Consider the following 19,242-nt stretch of genomic DNA (forward strand, 5'->3'; position numbering starts at 1 on the left):
ATCTACTGGTCTTGCTGCATCAGTAACTTCATTCCTGTACTTCTTCCCAAGGAGTGCACCCTTCATTGGACCAAATGGTTGGTCCTTTGATGCTCCTTATGGCGTTCTGTTAGGGTGCGAGGAACCAAACAGGCACAAATCTTTGAGTACCCCAACTGGCGAACGAGTGTGTCAGCACTACCAACAGAGACGTCCCGTTGAGCAACGAGATGTTTAACTGTGATCCGTCGAACACCTCGAATGCGAGGGCCCGCACGTTCCAACAATGCAGGAGTCAGAGCTGTATGCAGCCGGCCCGTACGCGGGATATCGGACAGGTTCGCACGACCTTGTTGCGACAACGACAGACGCTTCCACAACGACACACCGTGTCTTTTTCCACTGCCAGATGTCTGTACACATTATTCAAGCACCTATGAATATCTGAGATGCTCTGGTTTTGCGCCAATAGAAACTCAATGACAGCTCTCTGCTCGGAACGTATCTCCTTTACAGACGCCATTTTGAAGGCTACGTATAGCACCGCTACCAACCTAAACAATAGGTGCTGAGCAGGAATATTCTACTATGTCCCACAATAAATTCCGCTTTTAGTTTAAACGGAAACTGGCCGAGAAAAAACTTGTGGTGCATTACCTGTACTTATTAAACGCCCTTTGTAGTTTTGATGTTTTCCGCTACTGTAGAAAATAACCTGTGAATTGGATGATACTGCGAAGAGTGGAAAGAACTACACGATCGACTCTGGAATATTTCTTAAGCTGGCGTCAGTGATGATATTGTAACTAAATGATTGTGTTACGTCTTCAGCTGTTAAGGGTGTGTGGACTGTTGGGTAAGATCTGGAAGTTTGGTGTGAGAGGCGGGATACCTACACCGATGAGCCATTACGACTCCTTGCTTAATAGTTTACTGGTCCGTGCTTGGAACGCAGCTAAGCAGCTATTGTGAGTGGTATGGATGCGATGAATCCTTGGTAGGTTTTTCCGAATTATGTGGGACCAGATGTCTATGCATATGTCACACAATTCCCTTAAATTACCAAAGAACGCTCTTCAAGTGCTGTATTTACCTGAAATGTAATTTCTTGGTAGCTGTGCTGAAGTGATGCACTAAGCATGGAAACATATTCATGTTATAGTTAGCACTCCGTCTGCAGGCCACAAGGGGCCCATCGGGACCATCCGACCGCCGTGTCATCCTCAGATGAGGATGCAGATAGGAGGGGCGTGTGGTCAGCACACCGCTCTCCCGGTCGTTACAATGGTTTTCTTTGACCAGAACCGCTACTAGTCGGTCGAGTAGCTCCTCAATTGGCATCGTGAGGCTGGGTGCACCCCGAAAAATGGCAACAGCGTATGGTGGCCCGATGGCCACCCATCCAAGTGCCAGCCATGCCCGGCAGCGCTTAACTTCGGTGATATGATGGGAACCTGTGTATCCACTGTGGCAAGGCCGTTGCATGTTATAGTTACCTGTGTTAAAACATCTGCTATATTGTGTTGTTATTATTGTAAGAATCTGTGGTGCGCTGAAAGTGGATGTAATGGTGAGTTAATTTTAGAGGGAAGCAGTGGGAGGGGAGAGAGTTTGTTGCGAACTGTGACCCTCTCCAGATCCCCACACTTTATCCGGACCTGAACTTCCCACCTATGACATAAACACCACAGCTGCAATAACAAATGAAGATCACAGCGCACAAATGGTTTGTGTAACCAACTACCGAATGCTTTTGGAGTAACCTGATAATTATCTTTGGCTAATACTACGACTGATGAGCTAAACGAAAGTATGACCCACAAAACGGGCCCAAAACATTGTAACTCGGTAGACAAACTAGTTGCTGAGAGCTCCATCGTTAAACGAGTGATGAAGCCCCTTAGAGATACAGCAGGTAGGAAGGAAAGCCAGTGCTCACTCTGTTTGCTTGCCGGGCGGTGGGGGAGGGGGAGGGGGGCGTCACGTCCGAGATGTGGAGAAGACTCAGCCGGCAGTGACTGAGCACACAGGGTGCACTCAGTTGCAAATCGTGGCTCGTGTCAGCACGAATGACACCTGCCGCCTGGGTTCAGAGCCCATCCTCAGTTCCTAAAGGTGACTGGCTGCTTTGTTGAAGGCAACTAGCTTCGTACGTGGAGTGGAAGCAGAGCTAGCTAGCGTTTTGCAGCATCGTTCCCTGAACGAAACGTGCTCCTCTGGTTTGAAGCCGTGTGGAAGACTTAAACCAGAGGATCAGACGATTCTATGACTGTCTTAGATGCGGACTTCTCGACCTCTGTTATCGTATGTAAAATTGTAGGACCCCCTTAGCAGGTCAGGCTGTACATGTAGCTGGTAGAATTCACATGTGTGTTTTTAGGACAGAGAAATTTCTTCACAGCCTGATAAGATAGGTCCTAATTTCAGACAGGGAAGAATATGAGCCCCTTAATTAAAGAGAGCAGCATTGATCATGGCAGATTGCAGAAGAAGTTAATAAAGTATTAGTTAACCATAAGAGCGTCCATAGTTAGGTCCCAGATGTAGTCTTGTTTATAAACAGTAATAACATACACACATTACTACGGACAGAAACAGGATAATGTCGTAAGTTCCATGTGTCTTTTCGCCGATAATGCTGTTGTATACAGAGAAGTCATAAAGCTAAAAAACTGCAGCGAAATGCAGGAAGACCTGCAAAGTTTGGTAAACGTCTGCTCGTAAATAGGCAAAAAAGTTTGGTAAATGTCTGCTCGTAAATAGGCAAAAAGATCAATTATTGTATGATTACACGATAGCAGAACTCGAAACAGTCACACCAGTTAACTCCCCAGCAGTATGTGTAAGGAGCTATTTAAAGTGGAACGACCACATAAAATTATTCGGAGGTAAGGTGTACACCAGGCTGAGTTTTTTTGGAAGAGTCCTCCAGAAGTGTTGTCATTTCAGAAAAGCCTCTTCAGACCAATACTTAACTAATGTTTGTCATCTGGGATCGGTACTGGGTGGGACTGACAGAGGAGATAGAGAAAATCCAAAGAAGAGCAGCGCGTTTTGTTACACGTTCATTTAAGAGGGGCCTTCAGTAAGTACTCTACACATTTGTTTCTGAAAGCAGGTTGGTTTTATTCTAGATTCCAATACAGCATATTATTTCCCACTCATCTGACTACAAAACGCTATTTTTCAACACAGTCTCCATTCAATGCGACAGCCTTGCGCCCTTGCACTGGGGCGGCCTATATGCCCGCATGGTACCACTTTACTGGCTGACGTCGGAACCAGCGTCTTGCTGCATCAATGACCTCCCCGTCATCCATGAACTACTTCCCTTGGACTGCATCGGTCATTGAGCCAAACAGATGGAAGTTGGAAGGTGCGAGAGCGAGGCGGTTGGGTAGATGACGAAGAACAGTCCAATGAAGTTTTGTGAGCTCCTTTTGGGTGCGCAGACTTGTGTGAGGCCTCGCTTTGTCATGGGAAGGAGAAGTTCCTTGGCATTTTTGTGGCTACGAACATGCTTGAATGCAAATCTTCAATTTCCTGAAGTAGCAAAATACGCCTCAGAGTTGATCAATGCACCGTGAGGGAGAACATGAAACAGAATAACCCCTTCAGAGTCTCAGAAGACTGTCACCATGACTTGACCAGCCGAGGGTGCAGCATCGAACTTCTTCTTTGGAGAGCCGGCCGCTGTGGTCCAGCAGCTCTAGCGCTTCAGTCCAGAACCCTGCTGCTGCTACAGTCGCAGGTTCAAATCCTGCTTCAGGCATGGGTGTGTGTGATGTCCTTAGGTTAGTTAGATTTAAATAGTTCTAAGTCCAGGGGCTGACGACCTCAGATATCTTATAGTGCTTAGAACCATTTTTCTTTGGAGAAGTGGCGTGGCGTCACTCCATGGATTGCCGTTTCGTTTCCAGTTCGAAGCGATGAACCGATGTTTCATCTTCTGTTACGATGTTCGACAAAAAATTGTCAAGATCAGCCTTGTAACCTGCAAGAAATTCCGCACAGGTGGTCCTTTGTTTCTCTTTGCGGTCTTCTGCTAGGCTGCTGGTGAGCCCAGTGGGTACACGACTTTGAGTACCCCAACTGGTGGACGAACGTGTCAGCACTATCAACAGAGACGTCCATCTGAGCAGCGAGATGATTGTGACCCGTCCTTCACGTCGTATGAGAGTGTCAGCATGTGCCAACACTGCATGGGTGACAGCTGTGTGTGGCCATCTCTCAAACAGGAGATCGAACAGGTTTGTGGGAGCTTGTTGGGATGATGACAGACATCTCGGTCAACGACTCATCGTTCTTTTGTTCTCTGCCATGTCTCCTTAGAGGTTCCACAAGTGCTTATGAATATATACGATGCTCTGGTTTTCCGCCAAAAGAAAATCAATGTCAGTTCTCTGCTTGGAAAGCACCTCCGTTACAGACGCCGTTTTGAAGACTATATGGGGTGGTCCATTGATCATGACCGGGCCAAATATCTCACGAAATAAGCGTCAAACGAAAAAACTACAAAGAACGAAACTTGTCTAGCTTGAAGGGGGAAACCAGATGGCGCCATGGTTTGCCCGCTAGATGGCGCTGCCATGGGTCAAACGGATATCAACTGCGTTTTTTTAAATAGGAACCCCCATTTTTTATTACATATTCGTGTAGTGCGTAAAGAAATATGAATGTTTTAGTTGGACCACTTTTCTCGCTTTGTGACAGATTGCGCTGTAATAATCACAAACATATGGCTCACAATTTTAGACGAAAAGTTGGTAACAGGTAGGTTTTTAAAATTAAAACACAGAACGTAGGTACGTTTGAACATTTTATTTCGGTTGTTCCAATGTGATACACGTACCTTTGTGAACTTATCATTTCTGAGAATGCGTGCTGTTACAGCGTGATTACCTATGAATACCACAATAATGCAATAAATGCTCAAAATGATGTCCGTCAACCTCAATGCATTTGGCAATACGTGTAACGACATTCCTCTCAACAGCAAGTAGTTCGCCTTCCGTAATGTTCGCACATGCATTGACAATGCGCTGACGCACGTTGTCAGGCGTTGTCGGTGGATTACGATAGCAAATATCCTTCAACTTTCCCCACAGAAAGAAATCCGCGGACGTCAGATTCGGTGAACGTGCGGGCCATGGTATGGTGCTTCGACGACCAATCCACCTGTAAAGAAATATGCTATTCAATACCGCTTCAACCGCACACGAGCTATGTGCCGGACATCCGTTATGTTGGAAGTACATCGCCATTCTGTCATGTAGTGAAACATCTTGTAATAACATCGGTAGAACATTACGTAGGAAATCAACATACATTGCACCATTTAGATTGCCATCGACAAAATGGGGGCCAATTATCCTTTCTTCCCATAATGCCGCACCATACATTAAGCCGCCAAGGTCGCTGATGTTCCACTTGTCGCAGCCATCGTGGATTTTCCGTTGCCCAGTAGTGCATATTATGCCGGTTTACGTTACCGTTGTTGGTGTATGACGCTTCGTCACTAAGTAGAACGCGTGCAAAAAATCTGTCATCGTCCCGTAATTTCTCTTGTGCCCAGTGGCAGAACTGTACACGACGTTCACAGTCGTCGCCATGCAATTCCTGGTGCATAGAAATATGGTACGGGTGCAATCGATGTTGATGTAGCATTCTCAACACCGACGTTTTTGAGATTCCCGATTCTCGCGCAATTTGTCTGCTACTGATATGCGGATTAGCCGCGACAGCAACTAAAACACCTACTTGAGCATCATCATTTGTTGCAGGTCGTGGTTGACGTTTCGCATGTGGCTGAACACTTCCTGTTTCCTTAAATAACGTAACAATCCGGCGAACGGTCCGGACACTTGGATGATGTCGTCCAGGATACCGAACAGCATACATAGCACACGCGCATTGGGCATTTTGATCACAATGGCCATACATCAACACGATATCGACCTTTTCGGCAATTGGTAAACAGTCCATTTTAACACGAGTAATGTATCACGAGGCAAATACTGTCCGCGCTGGAGGAATGTTACGTGATACCACGTACATACGTTTGTGCCAATTCAGCGCCGTCTATCACAAAGCGAAAAAAGTGGTCCAACTAAAACATTCATATTTCTTTACGTACTACACGAATATGTAATAAAAAATGGGGGTTCCTATTTAAAAAAAACGCAGTTGATATCCGTTTGTCTTATGGCAGTGCCATCTAGCGGGCCGTCCATAACGCCATCTGGTTTCCCCCTTCAAGCTAGACAAGTTTCGTTCTTTGTAGTTTTTTCGTTTGATGCTTATTTCGTGAGATATTTGTCCCAGTCGCTATCAATGGACCACCCTGTATATAGCGCCGCCAACTATCGGAATTTCATGAAACTATGGGAGCTGAAGCGAGATTATTCCACGATGCCCCACAAGAAATTCTGCATTTTTTCAACCGAAATTAGCCGAGGAAAAAATGTGTTGCATTAATTATTGAACACCAGTTGTAATAGCTGTGTACTGAGGATCCTACAGAGAGTATTATGTGAGATGTGGAAAGAAGTCATAGATGCGAATTTAAGCGCAATGTAGTGAAATGGCTTGACACTAGTTAGGGCTATGGCATCTCAGTGCTAGTTCTAATTACAAAATAACGTGTGAACAACATAGGGCCCAAAATCGAACCTTGTGGTAACCAAGTCTGATTGCTTTTAATTCTGAGTGGCTCTTGTTACGCGACCGACACGGGACACGGGGCGTCAGACTCACCACGTAGACGACGAGAGCGCTGAGCGGCAGCCAACCCAAGGAGCTGACGTCGGCGCCGGTGTTGGCCAGGTAGAAGTAGGCGCCGACGGCGGCCAGCGAGACGGTGCAGCCGGCGCAGGAGACGAGCAGCATGGGCCGGCGGCCCGCGCGGTCCACCACCGCCGCCGCCACGGCACTCATCACAGTCTGCACCGCGCCCAGCACCATCGAGCTGACGGAAGCGTCCAGCGCGGCGCCGCTGCGCGCGAAGATGTCCGCCGCGTACGACACCAGCACCATCACGCCACTGGACGACTGCGGAAATGACGAGAAGGACCGGTTTTACGCCTGTGCTAGGAAGCCCAGAGCCGAGAGTGCTGAGAGGAAGGGGGGCACCCAGCGACCCTCTTAGCGTCTGCCGGCCGGGGTGGCCGAGCGGTTCTAGGCGCTAGTCTGGAACGGCGCGACCGCTACGGTCGCAGGTTCGAATCCTGCCTTGGGCATGGATGTGTGTTATGTTCTTAGGTGAGTTAGGTTTAAGTGGTTCTAAGTTCTAGGGGACCTCAGATGTCAAGTCCCATAGTGCTGAGAGCCATTTGAACAATTTGAACTGTCCTTCAGAGCAGTCACCAGCATTGTGTAGAACCCTTTGCCAGCGATGTGGAAGGCGTAGTATACCGTTAGCAGAGCCTGTTCTGTCGATGGTGCGAATGGATCGCTCTACTGCCTGTCGAATCTCTGGAACAGTTCTGAAGCGAATGCCACGAAGTGGTTCCTTCATCTTCGGAATCAAATCAAAGTCACAAGGACTTAAGTCCGGGGAGTATGGTGGATGGTACAGTACTTTCCAGTCCCATCGACAGAACAGAGCAGCCACAGCTTGCGCAGAAAGTCGCCGATTCTTTCCCAAAGCTGGTCGCCGGTGATGCTCCAAAAACGAACAGTAGTACTGTGCACTGACGGTCTGCCGTGGAGGAAAGTAATGCGTCAGGATAACACCATCACAGTTTAACAGGAGAATCACCATAATTTTCACCATACTGGGGCTCTGACGCACTTTCGACGCGGCGACCCATAGTGACGCCATTCGTTCGATTGGCGTTTCAGTTTTGGCTCGCACGATGTGGCCCATGTTTCATGCAGTGTTACGATATGGAGTAAGAAAGCCTCTCCTTCGCGCTCATAGCTCTCCAAATGCGTATGAGCAGCGTCGTAACGCATCCATTTCTGCATTTCCATCAAGTCATGCGGGACCAATCGTGATGCAATTTTTCCCATGGCCAGGTGTTCCTTCAGAATGCGAAGCACACTCGTATGCGCTAATCCGGTTTCGTGGGCGAGCTCACGAAATGTATGGCGTTGATCACTGTCCACTAACGCGGCAGCGGCATGCACTTCGTCTTCAGAGACGCTAGGACGACCTGTCCGATGCTTATCTGCCACAGTCTGCCGACCTTCGTTGAAGGCTTTTACCCAACGTGCCACTGTTATGTACAGCAATCCCGATTCCCCGCACGCCTCTTGAAGACTCTGATGACACTGTCTTGCTGTACGATCTCTGCCACATTCAATCTTGATCCTGTTTCGAAAACATAGTGACACCGTTACGCTAGACCGCTCGCTCACAAGTGACTGTGTTTCCCTCGATTGTGCGCACGCCGGTTACATGGGACGGGTGAGTCCATTTGCTCGGAGGTAAAGTAGGAATGTCAACAACGTGTGCTATCAGTGACAATAGTAGATTTCATTGCATAGTGTCTTCACAGCAGTGTTCCCACTATCTAAGTTCCAACCTACATATATTCGGTATATGTGGTTATACACCAAAAATGAAACACATTTGATAAAAAAAAAGAAAAAAAAGGAAGCCAGCGCAGCAGCCCATCACTAGCGTTTGACTGCATAGATCATGATAATCTCTGAGGAAATCCCAAGTTTTATGGAACTTATGGTTTCATACGCTGCTGGTTTGAAACATACTTGACAAAAGAATGTAAAAGGTTACGCTGAATAGATCAGATCATGCCGGAAAAGTAGAAAGTTTTAGTAGAGGGGGAAAAAATCACGAAGGGAGGGTCCAATTTTGGCTCCACTTATGTTCCTTACACACTGAAGCACCAAAGAAATTGACATAGGCATGCATATTCAAATAGAGAGATATGTGAACAGGCAGAATACGGCGTTGCCATCAGCAACGCCTATGTAAGACTACAACTGTTGTCGCAGTTGTTAGTTCGGTTACTACTGCTACAATGGCAGGTTAGCAAGATTTAAGTGAGCTTGAACGTCGTGTTACAATCGGCGCACCAGCGATGGGACACAGCATCTCCGAGGTAGCGATGAAGTCGTGATTTTCCTGTAAGACCACTTCACGAGTGTACAGTGAATATAAGGAATACGGCAAAACATCAGATCTCCGACATCGCTGCGGCCAGAAAAAGATATTGCAAGAACGGGACCAACGATGACCGGAGACAATCTTTCAACGTGACAGAAGTGCAACCCTTCCGCAAACTGCTGCAGATTTCTATGCTGGGCAACAAAAAGTGTCAGTGCGCGAACCATTCAACGAAACGTCATTGATGTGGGCTTTCGGAGCCGAAGACCCACTCGTGTACCCTTGATGACTGCACAGCTTTACGCCTTGTCTGGGCCTGTCAACACCGACATTGGACTGTTGATGACTGGAAACATGCTGCCTGGTTGGACGGGTTTCGTTTCAAATTGTATCAAACGAATGGACGTGTAAAACCTAATGAATCTATAGACCCTGCATGTCAGCAGGGGACTGTTCATGCTGGTGGAGGCTCTGTAATAAATTGGCGCGTATGCAGTTGGAGTGATATGGGACCCCTGATACGTCTAGTTACGACTCTGAGAGGTGACACGTACATGAGCATTCTGTCTGATCACCTGCATCCATTCATGTCCACTGTGCATTCAGACGGATTTGGACAGTTCCAGCAGGACAATGCGACACCCCCCACATTTGCTACAGAGTGGCTCCAGAAACACTCTTCTGAGTTTAAACACTTCCACTGGCCACCAAACTCCTCAGACATGAACATTATTGAGAATATCTGGGATGCCTTGCAACGCGCTGTTCAGAAGAGATCCCAACCTTCTCGTACTTTTACAGATTTATGGAGAGTCCTGCAGGATTCATGGTGTCAGTTCCCTCCAGCACTACTTCAGACACTAGTCGAGTTCATGCCACGTCGTGTTGCGGCAGTTCTGCGTAAGCTCGCGTGGGCCCTACACTATATTAGGCAGGTGTACCAGTTTCTTTGGCTGTTCAGTGTATCATTCAACAAAGAAACATTTGTATTTTTTGCGGAAAATATTAGAATTATAATAAATCCCATTAGAGAGAAAGCAACAGAAGAGCTGGTAAATGATATTTTCTCTAAAAATGGCCTATCCCTAAATTTTGAAAAAAACCTCACTACATTTATTTCTGTACAACATATAGAATCACACCAACAATTGATGTAGCCCATGAGCAAGAGACAGTAAATAGAGTAGAATGCTACAATTTTTTGCGTGTACATATTGATGAAAACTTGAAAAGGAAGAAGCATATTAATGAGCTTCTCGAACAATTAAGTTCAGCTACTTTTACTTTTTGTGTAATTGGTAATGTTCGAAACAAATGTGTCAGTACCCTGACATATTTTGTATATATATATTCAGTAACGTAGTATGGATTAATTTTCTGGTTTAACTCATCACTTAGGAAGTAGTATTGATTGTACAAAAGGGAGTAGGGAGAATAGCTGGTGTTTACCTACGGACATCAGGACGTCATGCAGATACCTTTTCAAGAACCATTTTAACTGCGGCGTCACAATGCATATTTTCGTTAAGGAAATTCGTCACAAATAATCCATCGCAATATGAAAAGTACAATGATGTCCATACCTACAGCACTAGACAAGAAAAGAAGATCTTTTTTATCCATTATTGAAGCTGTCAGTGTTTCAGAAAGGATTCAGTATACAGCAACAATAATTTTTGATCATTTGCCCAATAACATAAAATGTCTGACAGGTAGCGAAGCAAGTTTTAAGTCTAATTTAAAATCATTTTTCCCTGACAATTCCTCCTATGTTATTGACGAATTTCTACTAAAAAAAACTGGTAGCCAGTACGAAAAGTGTAGTTTCATGGGCAGGACTAAAAATAATAATTTGTTCATTAATGTTAACATTAATCATGTATATATATCCTGTAAATTGACTCGTCCCGCATTATTTCGATAAAAGAGCCAATCAAATGAGCTTTGGATCATGTAACTAATTAACTAACTAGCGTTTGGTTAATTTTTGAGTTCGGTTGGATGGCGAATGTTAATACCCCTGGTCGCAACTGCTGTACACTATCTAATGAAAAGGGTCCGGGCACGTATTAGTGGCCTTTATGACGACTTGAAATCTCTTGGAGACACTTTGAATGAGATGTCTAAATGTCTTTGGAGGAATGACAGTGCACCCTTTCTCAAGAGCCGAAACTAGAGAAGGTAGAGATGTCGGACGCTAGGGTCTGGAGCGAAAACAACGTTCCAACACATTCCAAAGGTGTTCGATTGGGTGGTGGGACTCTTGGGCGGCCAGTCTACTTCAGGAGAGTGCACCATCATGCTGATATAATCATCGTCTCCAAACTGTTCCTCTATTGTATGCGGTACAAAGTGCTTGTAAGAAGTCTTCATATCCTTCCACTTTTAGCATTTTCTTAAGCGTAATAAGGGGAGCACACACTAACCACGAGAAACATCCGCAATACCACAACGTCCTCTGTACTTCATTGCTGACATGACAGATGATGGGAGGTATTCGCCAAATCCATCAGATTGCCACTGGTTATAGCTTGATTCAACGTGACTTACGAGCAGCTGCTCGACCGTTGTCCCCCATTCCTTTTAACTCGCTACACACGGTCAGTGTGCTAGTGAACTGTTGGTAGCACTTCAGAACTCACGAGGGATTCCTTCCGCTGGTTTCATGCTATTTTTTTTATAATTAATCTCCTTCTCTGTCAGTACACTAGGTCTGCTTGGTCTTGGTTTAGCTGTGGTTGTTCCTTCGTGTTTCCACTGCATAATCACATTATCAGCAATTGACTTAGGCAACCTGAGATGGGGTGAACTGTGCGTGATAGATTTTGTTACTTATGTGACATCCAGTGTATAATTCATGCTCAAATTTACTGAGCTATCCTGACCGACAACATCTCTGTTAACAACAAACTCTGATGCTGATGTTGTCTGATGGACCTTGTCCTTGGTCGGATGTGTAAGGAGTTTGGGCAGATAGTTGTCGATTATTCTGTTCCTGTGAGATTGGTGATGATGACTCCTCGTTAGTGGATTTGCTTGAAGGTTATCTGAAAAATCGTAGAGAGACATGGATATCAATTCTTCTTCTTTGGTGGCTTCAATTTCATATCTGTCAGGGTGAAATAATCTGGTGGTGGTAGACTCTTCCAGAAGGACATGGCCGAGGAAGCAGTCAAGTTCTGGTGGTGATAAACTCTACTGTAAGAACCTGACTGCTTCATTGGTCATGTCCTTACAATCTCAGTCGGTGAAAATAGGATAGGAATTTATTAGTTCCAGATCTGCCCTTAGCATAAACTCCTGGGCCTCAAATTCCCAACTCAAGGTTTCACATTCCCATCGGAAATCGTAGGGTTGGTGTGGGAGATTAGGGATGTCTACAGCTCAAAGGGGTAGGGAAAGTCATAGTGTAGCTAAGCGCTATCACGAAGAGAGACGGTGATCTCGTTAAGCACCGTCATCATGATGTTCTTGTGTGGGAAGGGCAGGTTCTCAAACAACTACTCCTTTTCTTTTGTTCAGTCTTCGCCACCTCAGCTTTGGGAGAGGGGGCAGGTGAGACCGGTGTCTCCATACCTACAGCCACCTCCTCAGCCTACAGAATCTCTGAGGGGCTGGTGAGGCAGTCACATACATGCTGTCTGTCTGTGTGGCTGGTGCAGGTGTCTCCAGCTCTATGGCCACCATGTAAGCTGCTTGCGTTTCCTCATCGATCAGGATGGTAACCATCTGTGTTTCTGTGTCTACCCCCACCCCCCTCTTGGGGGGGGGGGGGGCGGGTGCCTTTTCTTCTGTTGTGTGAGGCACACGAGCTTGTGTCTTACGTAGGTGCTGCACCTGGCTGCACGCTTCGTTCAGTTCCGCCTTCAAGGTCGCCCTGTCCTCCGCCATGGCGGATCTGACTGCAGCAACTGCGTCGTCGGTGTCTTTCCACAACACTGCGCAGAAGTCACCGTTTTTTTCTTTGTGGCAGCGTGGCCTGGTTACCCCTCTTCGGCCAGGGGCGACATGGTGGGGGAGCGGGGCGACTGATGGCGTCCCTTTCTCGGTGATGCAGGGCACCGCAAACTCGTCATTTGCGACCTCGCTGGAGCGTCTCCTCCTCTTCGTCTTGTTGCCGCAGCTACAGTTCTTGATGTAACTCCAGCCGCGATGGTCTGCCAAGTGTGCACCACCGCAGTTGACCCACGGCACACGTTCGTCGCCTGTCTTGGTGCAGCTGTGGGTGTCATGTGCTTTCGCACACTTCATGCGTGCAACCTCATTTCTGCAATTCTCAGCGACGTGCCCAATTTGCTGACAGCGGTAGCACTGCTCTGATTTCATCTCTTTCTTCTTAGTTACCGACCAACTTGAGGCGGAACTCAACCACAGCAGCCAATTTGCCCCCCTCTTCTCTTCCAGGCACGTCGGATGTGTAGGCGAGCGAGGCGAGCGCCGCTGACAACACAGTACTGCCTGTCTCCTTTTATACAGGCGGGTATACCTCTCGTGAAATCTAGTGGTCAATTCCACATTACACAGAGAGGTCCCGATACTTTTGATCAGATCGTGCATGGTTGTGTTTCGCATCAATTCGCATACATTGATTCAGTTGTCATTGCTGCGCTTGTTAGCTATTGTTCTTTACAGCTACTTAAAGTGAAATTGTTAACAGAATTAATTGTGTTCAGACAATTGACGACTTTGCTGAAATTAAGTATCAACTAAAATTATTTCTGGGTGTTATGCTAACTTTCTGCATTAATGTTTATATACCTGATTTCACAGTAAAGTACTTCTTTTCTTTTTGTCAATAAGCTAAATTGGTCTATTTATTATTCTAAGGTGAAAATGGTTATTGAATTTCCTACCTATACAAACCCTTTTCATTCAAAACTCGACAGTATATAGAACAAGCTTGTTCCTGTCCTTGCTTCGGTATATTTTTCCTTTTTGCGAGAGAAAAATAGCTTCTAAGTGCAATTTACATGAAATATTTAAGTGATTTCCTCGATGACAACATTCTTGTAACATCTTAATTTTGCAGGGCAACAAAAAATGATGTGTGTATGTGTATGGATGGGTGGCGAGGGGGGGGGGGGAGGGGGGAGAGCTGTTGTGGTGCCAAATGCCTCCGGCCTAGTGCGCCACTGTCTGTAAATCTGGCTCTTATTACAAGTGATGGTCGTCAGTTCAACCTGCCCCAGAGTAGGGAATGCAAAAGTGCACTGCATCCGTGTGGCGAAGCTGTGTGAGCGGACCTCGTTCTGATCCAAGCATTCTACATCTACATCTACATCTACATTGATACTCCGCAAGCCACCCAGCGGTGTGTGGCGGAGGGCACTTTACGTGCCACTGTCATTACCTCCCTTTCCTGTTCCAGTCGCGTATGGTTCGCGGGAAGAACGACTGTCTGAAAGCCTCCGTGCGCGCTCTAATCTCTCTAATTTTACATTCGTGATCTCCTCGGGAAGTATAAGTAGGGGGAAGCAATATATTCGATACCTCATCCAGAAACGCACCCTCTCGAAACCTGGCGAGCAAGTTACACCGCGATGCAGAGCGCCTCTCTTGCAGAGTCTGCCACTTGAGTTTATTAAACATCTCCGTAACGCTATCATGGTTACCAAATAACCCGGTGACAAAACGCGCCGCTCTTCTTTGGATCTTCTCTATCTCCTCCGTCAACCCGACCTGGTACGGATCCCACACTGATGAGCAATACTCAAGTATAGGTCGAACGAGTGTTTTGTAAGCCACCTCCTTTGTGAAATAAGAACACCGTGAATTCATTGTCCCAGGAAGGGGAAACTTTATTGACACATTCCTGGGGTCAGATACATCACATGATCACACTGACAGAACCACAGGCACATAGACACAGGCAACAGAGCATGCACAATGTCGGCACTAGTACAGTGTATATCCACATTTCGCAGCAATGCAGGCTGCTATTCCCCCATGGAGACGATCGTAGAGATGCTGGATGTAGTCCTGTGGAACGGCTTGCCATGCCATTTCCGCCTGGCGCCTCAGTTGGACCAGCGTTCGTGCTGGACGTGCAGACCGCGTGAGACGACGCTTCATCCAGTCCCAAACATGCTCAATGGGGGACAGATCCGGAGATCTTGCTGGCCAGGGTAGTTGACTTACACCTTCTAGAGCACGTTGGGTGGCACGGGATACATGCAGACGTGCATTGTCCTGTTGGAACAGCAAGTTCCCTTGCCGGTCTAGGAATGGTAGAACGATGGGTTCGATGACGGTTTGTATGTACCGTGCACTATTCAGTGTCTCCTCGACGATCACCAGTGGTGTACGGCCAGTGTAGGAGATCGCTCCCCACACCATGATGCCGGGTGTTGGCCCTGTGTGTCTCGGTCGTATGCAGTCCTGATTGTGGCGCTCACCTGCACTGCGCCAAACACGCATACGACCATCATTGGCACCAAGGCAGAAGCGACTCTCATCGCTGAAGACGACACGTCTCCATTCGTCCCTCCATTCACGCCTGTCGCGACACCACTGGAGGCGGGCTGCACGATGTTGGGGCGTGAGCGGAAGACGGCCTAACGGTGTGCGGGACCGTAGCCCAGCTTCATGGAGACGGTTGCGAATGGTCCTCGCCGATACCCCAGGAACAACAGTGTCCCTAATTTGCTGGGAAGTGGCGGTGCGGTCCCCTACGGCACTGCGTAGGATCCTACGGTCTTGGCGTGCATCCGTGCGTCGCTGCGGTCCGGTCCCTGGTCGACGGGCACATGCACCTTCCGCCGACCACTGGCGACAACATCGATGTACTGTGGAGACCTCACGCCCCACGTGTTGAGCAATTCGGCGGTACGTCCACCCGGCCTCCCGCATGCCCACTATACGCCCTCGCTCAAAGTCCGTCAACTGCACATACGGTTCACGTCCACGCTGTCGCGGCATGCTACCAGTGTTGAAGACTGCGATGGAGCTCCGTATGCCACGGCAAACTGGCTGACACTGACGGCGGCGGTGCACAAATGCTGCGCAGCTAGCGCCATTCGACGGCCAACACCGCGGTTCCTGGTGTGTCCGCTGTGCCGTGCGTGTGATCATTGCTTGTACAGCCCTCTCGCAGTGTTCAGAGCAAGTATGGTGGGTCTGACACACCGGTGTCAATGTGTTCTTTTTTCCATTTCCAGGAGTGTATATTGTGAAAAGCAATGGTCCCATAACACTCCCCTGTGGCACGCCAGAGGTTACTTTAACGTCTGTAGACGTCTCTCCATTGATAACAACATGCTGTGTTCTGTTTGCTAAAAACTCTTCAATCCAGCCACACAGCTGGTCTGATATTCCGTAGGCTCTTACTTTGTTTATCAGGCGACAGTGCGGAACTGTATCGAAAGCCTTCCGGAAGTCAAGAAAAATAGCATCTACCTGGGAGCCTGTATCTAATATTTTCTGGGTCTCATGAACAAATAAGGCGAGTTGGGTCTCACACGATCGCTGTTTCCGGAATCCATGTTGATTCCTACATAGTAGATTCTGGGCTTCCAGAAATGACATGATACGCGAGCAAAAAAACATGTTCTAAAATTCTACAACAGATCGACGTAAGAGATATAGGTCTATAGTTTTGCGCATCTGCTCGACGACCCTTCTTGAAGACTGGGACTATCTGTGCTCTTTTCCAATCATTTGGAACCCCCCGTTCCTCTAGAGACTTGCGGTACACGGCTGTTAGAAGGGGGGCAAGTTCTTTCGCGTACTCTGTGTAGAATCGAATTGGTATCCCGTCAGGTCCAGTGGACTTTCCTCTATTGAGTGATTCCAGTTGCTTTTCTATTCCTTGGACACTTATTTCGATGTCAGCCATTTTTTCGTTTGTGCGAGGATTTAGAGAAGGAACTGCAGTGCGGTCTTCCTCTGTGAAACAGCTTTGGAAAAAGGTGTTTAGTATTTCAGCTTTACGCGTGTCATCCTCTGTTTCAATGCCAAGCATTACGGAGAAGTGATTGCAAAAATTATTATCTGAAAACAAAAACATGAGAGCATAGGAAATTAAATTTTAAGTAGAGCTTCTTTTTCATGAAACCTGATCCAAGATGGCGAACATGGCCAAAAAAATCCGCAAAGGTGCAAAAAATGGTTATGGTTAAACCATAAAAACTACATCTACGACCGAAAAATGTTGAATGAGAAAGTTGTGGGGGTTCAGATTTATCGATTGGTGTTTATAAGTATTGATTGCTTTCTTACATTTCGAGATATATCGAAAAGACCGTTAACATTCACGTTCCCATACTTGCTATTTACTGTAAGCGTAGTCCGCGGTAAATAAAAAAAATGTACTTGTAGGAAAAGTTACAAAATGTTAATTATTTTTCGAGATGTATCGATTTTTTGAACAAAAAGACACTCGATAATTCGCTAGATCTGCTCAGCGGATGACCCAACAGTAACGGTTTAAGGCTTACTTTCTTCACAAAGAGTTGCGCTTTGTGATATTAAATAATTTTTACGATTTTATTGAATGTAAGGATCAAAAAACGCCTTCAAAGAATTTGCATGTTCGAAGAAGGAACGTTGCTTCCAACTTTACAGACACTGTAACGTACGGTACACTGCACTAACGTAGAATCAAGAATGGCTGAGAGGCAATTAGTAAACAAGGCTGGCTAAAGAAGTGCGAATCAAGCTGCACTCCCCATTGACGTTAGAGTCTTTAAACGAAGAAGCAAATGGAGGATGTGAACTATGCCATTTCTCTGTCACATCTTGCGTACTTGCAAGCAGCGTACCATGCGGGGATTAGCACACTGGACACGCATTCTGAAGGACAACGGATCAGACTCGCATCCTCCTCGTTTATGTTTTCGGTGATTTACCTGAATAGCTTAAGGGAAATGCAGGGATGATTCTTTTGAAAGGTCACGACTGGTTTGCTTCTCCATTCTTCCTAATCCGAGATGGTGCTCCGTGTCTAATGACCTTGTCGTCCATGGGACCTTAAACACTAATCTCTTCTTCCTCCTCCAAGTAGCGTGGACAAAGACCGAATCAACTCTCAGAATTTCAGTGAGGAATCGCTTGAAATTCACTCAGATGCAGTGCTGACCCGAACACTAAATCGCTTTCTGCTTGTAAGGAGGAGGGTAGGGGTTTAATGCACCGTTCACATCATGATTATTAGGGCCACAGCGCTAGCTCGCACTAACGAGGGTATAAATCGGTAGTGACATTGTTGGAGGAACCACACATTCGTCAGAAATGATTCAGAAATCCTGCGGAAAAGTCTGAGTTCCATATGGCGCTTATAATCGTAGGTGCGTCTTTAGCAGACTAAGGAAGTACCTCCAGGCTGATTTTACTTTAAAACGTAGGTCTAAGAACTGCAGAACGGTGTTAAATCTTTGCCACGTCCACGTTATGAGTTCTGACGCGTGTTCAGTGCTGCTGCCAAGCGACTTCTTATTTCCCACACTGTCGTATCCACGCTGTATGTACCTATGCAATTTATTGCAAATGTCCATTTCGTCGTCTTTCGTTTTGGATAGTTTCCTCTCTTCGTTTCGGTTGATTTCCCTCCTGATGTTTGCATCTCAGAGTTATATTCACATCCCTTTCAGCTTGATGTCCTGAATCCGTGGTACAAGATCAGGATCGTGCTACAGAGGTTTGAGGAGCACTCACGTTGATGTCTTTACTACTATATTCATCTGATCTGCACCCGATGGGATGTCAGTTCCGCTCCCCCAATTTATGGCAATTTCGTAAAAATTAGGTTTCCACACTGCTCAATAAACCCACTAAGGGCTTTTCCAGTCCATGCCACGCAGAATCGTCGCTGTATTAGATACAAAAGGTGGACCAACACGCCATTAAGCAGGTAATGTTTTGGCTCATCAGTATTGATACTCTTTAAGTGTACACCTTGATCTTGGCTGCATTTTAACCATCCACACATTCAGATTCAGAACTGGCTCCAAAGTTACGTGACTACTTCACGAGGTGGGTTTGACAAGTATGGTAAAAAAGCAAGAAAAATGTTTGTTTTGTAAACAACTCATCTGAATTCTCGACGTAGTCTCCTTTGAGGGATATACACCTGGTCCAGCGATTCTTCAAATTTTTCATCCCATGGGAAAAATAGGTTTTGTTAACTGCAAAATTCTCGTTGACTGTAACTATCACTTCCTTATTTAATGAAAATTTCTTCCCAGCAAGCCAAA

The 19,242-nt window shown here is 46.5% G+C and overlaps 1 protein-coding gene across 1 annotated transcript in view; it reads right to left on the reverse strand.

Annotated features, from left to right (window-relative positions):
- LOC126481004 (facilitated trehalose transporter Tret1-like) overlaps window positions 1-19,242 on the reverse strand; it is a 128,748-nt gene that overhangs the window by 46,249 nt on the left and 63,257 nt on the right. The window contains exon 4 of the mRNA XM_050104458.1: window positions 6,736-7,029. Within this exon, the coding sequence (XP_049960415.1) occupies window positions 6,736-7,029 (294 nt within the window). The remainder of the gene's footprint in view (window positions 1-6,735; window positions 7,030-19,242) is intronic.

The sequence above is a fragment of the Schistocerca serialis genome, chromosome 5, assembly GCF_023864345.2.
Source record: "Schistocerca serialis cubense isolate TAMUIC-IGC-003099 chromosome 5, iqSchSeri2.2, whole genome shotgun sequence".
Taxonomy (NCBI): domain Eukaryota; kingdom Metazoa; phylum Arthropoda; class Insecta; order Orthoptera; family Acrididae; genus Schistocerca; species Schistocerca serialis.